Source organism: Ruditapes philippinarum, unplaced genomic scaffold (genome assembly GCF_026571515.1).
Source record: "Ruditapes philippinarum isolate M1 unplaced genomic scaffold, ASM2657151v2 ctg1977_1_1_1_1, whole genome shotgun sequence".
Classification (NCBI taxonomy): domain Eukaryota; kingdom Metazoa; phylum Mollusca; class Bivalvia; order Venerida; family Veneridae; genus Ruditapes; species Ruditapes philippinarum.
This window is the reverse complement of record NW_026862401.1, coordinates 60,665-68,251: the sequence shown is the minus strand read 5'-3', so window position 1 is coordinate 68,251 and position 7,587 is coordinate 60,665. Positions and strand designations below refer to the sequence as shown.

Below are 7,587 nucleotides of genomic sequence, written 5' to 3'. Positions count from 1 at the left end.
CGGTACATTTTCATTCATTCAGGCATAATCACATGACATCATTTTCATTCGTCATTATAAGAATTATGGGTAATGTCTTGTTCTTGTTGTGAGTTACTTTGCTCAGTGAACTGTCTCTTGTTATGTTCTTGTTATGTCCTGTGTTGTTAAGTGATGTCCAATAAATATCTTGTTAAGTAAGAATGTGATTGGATGAGAGTGATTTCATATCATTTTATGCATTGGCAATTTACATTCCTTTTCTAAGAAATCATTTTCAAACTTTACATTGTAGAGTTAACTTGGAGTAGTTCTTCATAGAACATTTTGAATATTATATTTATATAAGTCAACTTTACGTTTGTTCTTTATAGAACGGATTTGATATTTTTTTATATAACAGAGGTCAGCAAGTTGCACCTGGTAAGATAGGTTTTACTTTAAATTACTTAAAATAAATGTAATGAAATGTATGAATTAAATAATTGAAATTGTTTAAAATATGAAATGTTGAAATGATATTGATATTGATATTGAATTTGTATTTTATTTTTAATTTGTGTTTTGTATTTCATGTATTTATAATTGTTTATTCATTTTATAGGTTTCATTTACACATCATCAAAATAAATATTGAACACCCAGTCAGAGTTGGTCATGAATTTTACCCAAACCATTCTAATACTTGTTAGATGCCGGGAACCAGAATAATAGTTGTTGTGCATTACACGGGAAATGCAGCAGGATTTTCACATCTATCCGGCCGTGCAAACAAACTTTTACCGGAACGTTATAGCTTCACGTCACATGTTTAACCGTTCACAATTATACAGTTATCAACGAACAAAGGAAGATATAATTCTGAAATATGTATGCGCACAGGCAATATCGAAACGTCATGTTATAAAAGGGAGACACAGGCAAAATTTTCATTGCTTAGTTTTGAAATTTCCATTCATTATTCTGTAAATGTCCTCAAAATGAATACACTAAACAGTCAAAGGAACAAAACTTTTCTCCATATAAAGCTAAAATGGTGTTTTCCTAACTTGACCCGCGTGGGTCAGGTTAGAGCGCTAAGATTTCACAATAGTTGTCACTCTGTACTCTGGAAACGTTAAAAAACATGTCAAATCAATTACTTACACTTGTTTCAATCATGCAATATCCACAATATTTGTTATTGTAACTTCCAGGGTTTGTTCAAATCGCATGACTTGTTTTTAAACTATTCGGTTATTCTGTTCGCGTCAAAATTTCGTTCAACATATTTATATATATTTAAACTTCAAACCCAAAATATATAGAATATATACAGAAATTCATGTTTGGACTTTAAGAAATGTCATTTTAGGGTGATTTAAGTACAGAAAATCATTTTTATATTTTTGCCATTATTTTGCCTGAGTATCCCTTTAAACTTTCAAAAAATTATTTGTTGTGCATTGCACGAGAAATGCAGCACAATTTTCACATCTATCCGGGTGTGCAAATTCTTTCGTTATAGCTTCAAGTCACATGCATTGTTTTAAGTTAACAATAGAGTAATCAACGAATGAAGGAAAATGTAAGGAAAATAATTTTCCCCGAGTTGCTATTTAAGCTGTCTTTGTTAGTTTCTGTCGATGTATCATGCAAACAGACATTGTACAAAAGGAGGTTGTTGCAGACATCTACTCTTTTAATATCTAGAAAAAAACACATTTTAATAGTATGGACACCACAATAAGAACTAGAGAAGTTTGGAAATCCATTTTATTTACGTAATGCAGAAAAGATATTCCATTTGTCCGACTTTTGTCATAATAGCATTGAAATATTTACCATCTTTACTGGGTTTTTTACATGACTAGAAAATAAAACCTACACACGTGACTTAACTCAATAGGATTGTATTTAATCTTTCGAAAGAAATATTAATCTTTGGAGAACTAAAAGTTAATCTGCATATTGACATAATTAATTTCATTCTCATTCTAATGAAATAATATATTTTCAAACCAAAATCTTAAAAAATAAATATCAACGTTTGAATTATTTAAGACAATTCTATACAGTAGATAACAAATAGAATATCTAAAGATGAATTTAAAGCGCATAAGACAAAATGGAATATCCTACATAAGAATTATCGAGTAAATCAAAAATAAAATATTGCTAAAAACCATACTTATAAAGAAAATTAATTTGATTGTATGAATCACTATTCAAAAAGGCGAAATGGGAGAGTGTGCGTGTGTGTGTGTTCACTATGTTCACTTGAATGATTGTTTTTCATATACAAAAATAACATAATAAATGAGAAAAAAGGAAAATAAAAAAATGCAGCTTTACATATTGAGAATGCTCAAATTTGATATTTGAAATGTAAAAAAAAAACATCTTTTGAATACACATATACAAAAATGTTATGTTTTACAACTCTAAACACTTTAGGAAAACACAGTATAATTAAATAGTGTCATTAAATACGAATTATTAGAATAGACCAAATTAATTTGGCAATTAATAAGGAAAGCCGCCTCCTAAACATAGTTGATATATTCACTTATTCAAATCAGACATATTGAAGAATTTATGAGATTTTAAAAAATTCTCCAATAAAAATATTTTAGCCAAAGATGACCATAGTATATCTTTAAATAATTTCCAATTTATCACTATTGTCATCTGCGATGTTGTATGTTGTCTTGGTGTAACTGATATCCCATTCTACAGTAAAAGTTGTGTCTGTAACTTTTGTTACAGTTCCTGGAAATGTATAAGCCTGAAAATAAAATAAAAAAATGTTCTAGGTTTATCAAAGTTATAACAGTGCCATTTACGTTGAATACTGTAAACAAAAACAACAGAAACACACAATTGCAATATTGTTCTAAGTCTTTCACATAACTACGTACTCCTGATATAAGGCGAAACAGTTTACGAGTGACCACAAATTTAAATTGAATTAAACTTCAGTTCTATGTAGATCTACATTTAAAAATATTATTTTTCTAGAATTTTGATTAACTTATTAAATTATTACTAAACAAGCTTCGTTGATAAACTGTTTTTATTCGCATATGTATTTTAAAACTTAAATATTTACCATTTTTTTAGTTTTCCTAGGATGACGAACACGAGTTCCAACACAAAACTTCTGTTTTGTTGTTTCTGTAAGGTAATAAATACACCAGAACATTAGTTAAAGTAAAGGCAATGACATTGAATCGACACTTGTGCAGGCGCCGAAAACATGTATTACTAGCATATAGGATTATCGATCTTAGAAAAACTATATAATGATATATCTGTATCAATAAAATAAGACAAAGTTTTGTTATTACAATCAACAATTAATTCCTACTGCAGTTATACGACAGATACACGATACCCGCTTGAAACTTTGTAAATCTTTTTTAGACTTATAAAGACCATCTTAAATTTAAAAAAGGACATAAAATAAAGAAACTTGTCGCTTCCACGCAAGCAACATTACTTACATGTACTTAAGTTTTTAAACCAGACTTATTTTAATCAAATTTATTCACTGATCTATTTTTTTCAAAATTCATTTCTCAAATTTTAAACATACAGTAGAATGAAAACAACATAATAGAATAAATTTAAACTCTGTATAATCTTAGATTGTGATTACAGAAACATTTTAAGCGAAAACATTCTGGGGTCACCGACCTCACTATCTGAAGAAAAGGATTTTCATGTTATTTTATGTGCAAATATCTTATAATACAATATTCTTAAAATCATATTTTACCACCGTTTTTTTGTGTTTTCTTTTGTTTTGTTTTGTTTGTTTTTTCTTCTTCTTTTTTTGCTTGGTTATAAAACAAAAGTTTATGGAATTCCATTACGTATATCTGTTCCATTCAGTGCTAGTTCGGAGACTAAAAAGTCTCTAAAATATAAATTACATATTTAAAGGAATTGGCAGAAGAAATGATATACAAATAACTCATTTTAGTTTTAATCTATATAATCACTCGATAAGAAGTCAGCTACAAAAAATTTAGGAAAATAGAAGCTAGTGCTAATATTAATAATGTATTATCTGCCCTCGAAAAAAGCATAATTTTCAAATTATAGGACAGAAAACTCGAAAATCATTTATTTTGTAATGATATACATGTATTTAGATCAGGCATATCTTTTGCCTAATAAACCTTTGAGTGTTATCATTTTGCTATATGTCTATATGAAACCCTAGCATACGCATTGATGTGAACTTTTACTAAATTCTGTATTTTAGATTATAAAGACAGTTGCTACAGTTATCATACATGTATAGACAGATAGACAGCATGTTCGTAGCATAAACCTCAAATACAATAACAGAAACAATTTAAACAAAAGATGAGCATTGACGTTCTCGTTTTAAGTTGTGTGCTCTTCAATGTGAATAAGGTCATTTTCAAGGCTCTACTTAGGTGATCAGTAGAAAAAAAAAACAGAACTTGCTTATCATGATTCGGAATTATCTGCCGTAAATAATCAAATTAAAGGGCAGATAATTTAAAGTGTTTAGAAAAGGCAAACATGTTTTTCTTTAAAAGTTCAATTAATGATTAAGAGCATGTTAAATACTCATTTTCCTGAAGAACTAGGCCCTGAATGAATAAGTATTTATCACAAAACTTGACAAACGTAGACAAATGTAAACAAAGTAGTTTGTTGGCTTTTATACAAAATACTAAATCACTGTAACTGTATTATTGCAAAAAAAGGAACAGTACCAAAACATAGTTCAGGTAATAAGGAAGAAAAATATAACAGGTAAACCTAAAAATAGATAAGTTAAGGGGTATACAAGTATAGGCAATCCTGGGTTAATAATGGGCCTTTAAAAACGCGTACACCAACCACCATATTTTGCTTAAAATATTTCTGTTTACATATCCTAAGATTCTATGAAAGACTTTTATTGTATGCAAACTGTATGAACTGTCTTTAACTGTTTAGGAATTTCATCCCCTTAACTAAGAATGCTTACCTTTTGTCCTACATTCGATCTGACAAAACTGCAGGCTTCCTACAGGTCGTTCAGATTCCTGGAGCGCCAACATTTGATCATTACAAACAAACTTGAACCCTTTCAACGTCATGTCTTTTGTTGATTGTTCGTACTTCTTTTCTATATCAGCTAGTTTAGACTTGCAATTAACTGCATTGATGAATAATGCATTATCACGATACAGCTGTGTGTCAAGCATCTGTTTCACTTCCTGAAGTTCTGACGTAAACGACTGTAATACTGCCTCAATCTTTGTCTGCGTTTCTGTGTTTTCCTTTTTCAGTTTCTTCATTTCTGATAACAGCCTAGCCTCTGCTTTATCCAAACATTTATTTATCTCAGTTCTGAATTCACGGAGTCCTTTCAGTGCGTTTTCATTCATGTTTTCGCATTCGTATTTACCCTTTTCAATTTCTTGTTCACAAACTGTTTTCTGCTTCTCAAGGTCTTCTAGTCGTTTCACAATGCTTTTGTATGTGTCTCCGTCTTTGAAGGATTTCGCCAAATCATTGATATATTCTGGTTTACATGATGTATGTCCTAGTACTATACAATCTCCACACCCAGCGATATCATGTGATCGGCAATAAAATTTGATGATTTCATTGTCGTGCTTTTCACATCTGGTAACATCTTCTAGTCCACTACATAATGAAAGTGACGAAAACTCGTCAAGCGAAAGAAACACGTGATTTCTACATAGTTTGACCCTTAGATGATACCGGAAACACGTGGTACACATTTTCTCGTTGCATTCCCGGCATGCTCCACATGCTGGCGTTTTCACATTTTCAACTTCACATGATACACATAAACTAGACTCTCCTTCAGCAGACTCTGTGTCAATGTCCAGCCTTTTGCCAGCTACTTCCATTTTAAGAAATCGATTCGATCAATATTCTGATATTCTGTAATGTAAACATGAAACGCGAATATAAATTTAATCCTATTTCAAGGGATCAATCTTTTAACATTGTCATAAATTTTGTGATTTTACAATTTATTTCTTACTGTTGAATTTCATACATCTCAGGCCACCGTAACCGAGTCGTCAACGTCATTCCTTTTAAACCACTTGCAATGTACCACTGTGAGTTCGAATCCCGTCCGGGAATCAGGATTTTGCCATGTGAGGACCTTAGTCATATAACGTGCATTCGACTTCATTCACTTTAGTTTATTTAGTTAAATGCAGATTAAAAGAGACAAAGCGTAAAAAGAACTAGCCATACCAATATGTTTTAATTTTCCTACGCTTTTGCTTTTTTCACTTTAGCATGATAGATCATTCAAATTTATTTATACGACTAAAATGCATAAACGTCCAGCACAGTATTTAATATCGAAATACAGGTTTAACTGTTCAGGTAAATGGTGTTTATTAGAGAGAATTCAAATCCAACATAACATTGATAACAAAATTTAGTTTAGTAGTAATTTATTAGATGTATTGTGTGTGTGTGTGTGGGGGGGGGGGCGTAATTTATGCTTGATTTAAACGCTTGAATGGCGTTATATGCGTGTATTTGGATAAACTTGACATCATATACTCAACATCACTAAACTCACGACAGTGAAGTATTGTTATGCAGTCAATGTTACCACTATAGTTTACCTTTATTTTCATTCACATAAAACGCAAAATCTGCCTGTGTGTCTTAGTGATATTGATCTTTGAAACAATCACTCAAAATACTGTTAAACTTGTCTGTGCCTGAGAATATCATCAGAGTTTTATTGATTTTGTTTGTAAAAATAGTTTTGTGTGAATATATAACAACGGCTATAACGTGAAATACTTTAAAACTTGTCCTGACGATCAAGGATCGATGAGTTTAAGTACTACCTAATGTTTAAAAATGAGAGCATGATATACATGTATATGGTCCATTAAAATTGCATTTAAGTGAATATGTTTTTGATCCCTTGCGCATTATGACAGTATCCTGAAATAGACCATGGGTCTAAACCAGAAGTATAAATAAGGTGAATTCCATTTCTTTTATTTTATACAAACTGCACTCCTGAAATATACAGATGGGTCATATGCAGTGGATTAACTACAAACCTCTATCAGCCCAACTTCCGGTTTCGGTTTTCACCGGATACAACGTGTACTATAAACTGTTATGCGAAAATGTAAGAATGAAAGAAAGGAGAAATCTTCAAAACGAAAAAAAAAGTCATTCAAACAGGAAATTGTTAAACTTTAAACTTGATCAGAAATATGTGTACTAACAATATGAATTGGCGAAGTAATTTAACAGTCTCTTCAGTGTATAGTTTATATAAATATATACATGTACATAATCGTGCTAGGATTTTAGAAAAGCAGGCAATATACCCGTACATGTATAAAATAGAACAATTAATTATCTTGTACGATGTTTCTTTTTTAAATGTTACTTTGGATTTCATCTGATTGATGCTGTTCCATGACTTTAGTAGTAATTAATGTGCAGTACATGTGTATGTTCTTGCAATAAAGAAACATAATGCAGCCATTCTCCTATAATTGAAGCACGTTTTAACTATTCCTGTCTCCACTTTTAAAATCGTACTAAAATGTACAGACGAGCTTTTGTGACAAACAT

The 7,587-nt window shown here is 30.7% G+C and overlaps 1 protein-coding gene across 2 annotated transcripts; it reads right to left on the bottom strand.

Moving 5' to 3' along the window:
• Positions 1 to 1,727: 1,727 nt before the first annotated feature.
• On the bottom strand, positions 1,728 to 6,725 carry LOC132718997 (E3 ubiquitin-protein ligase TRIM33-like). 2 transcript variants are annotated; one of them, XM_060702731.1, is made up of 4 exons: positions 6,609 to 6,725; positions 4,973 to 5,901; positions 3,071 to 3,135; positions 1,728 to 2,746 (listed from the first exon to the last, which is right to left on the bottom strand). In XM_060702731.1, exons 2-4 carry the CDS (start codon positions 5,865 to 5,867, stop codon positions 2,618 to 2,620), a joined length of 1,089 nt encoding a protein of 362 aa, XP_060558714.1. In that variant the 5' UTR covers positions 5,868 to 5,901; positions 6,609 to 6,725; the 3' UTR covers positions 1,728 to 2,617. The 2 variants fall into 2 exon arrangements, with proteins under 2 accessions (XP_060558714.1, XP_060558713.1); XM_060702730.1 differs by lacking the exon at positions 6,609 to 6,725 and adding an exon at positions 6,226 to 6,363.
• Between the last annotated feature and the right edge of the window lie 862 nt (positions 6,726 to 7,587).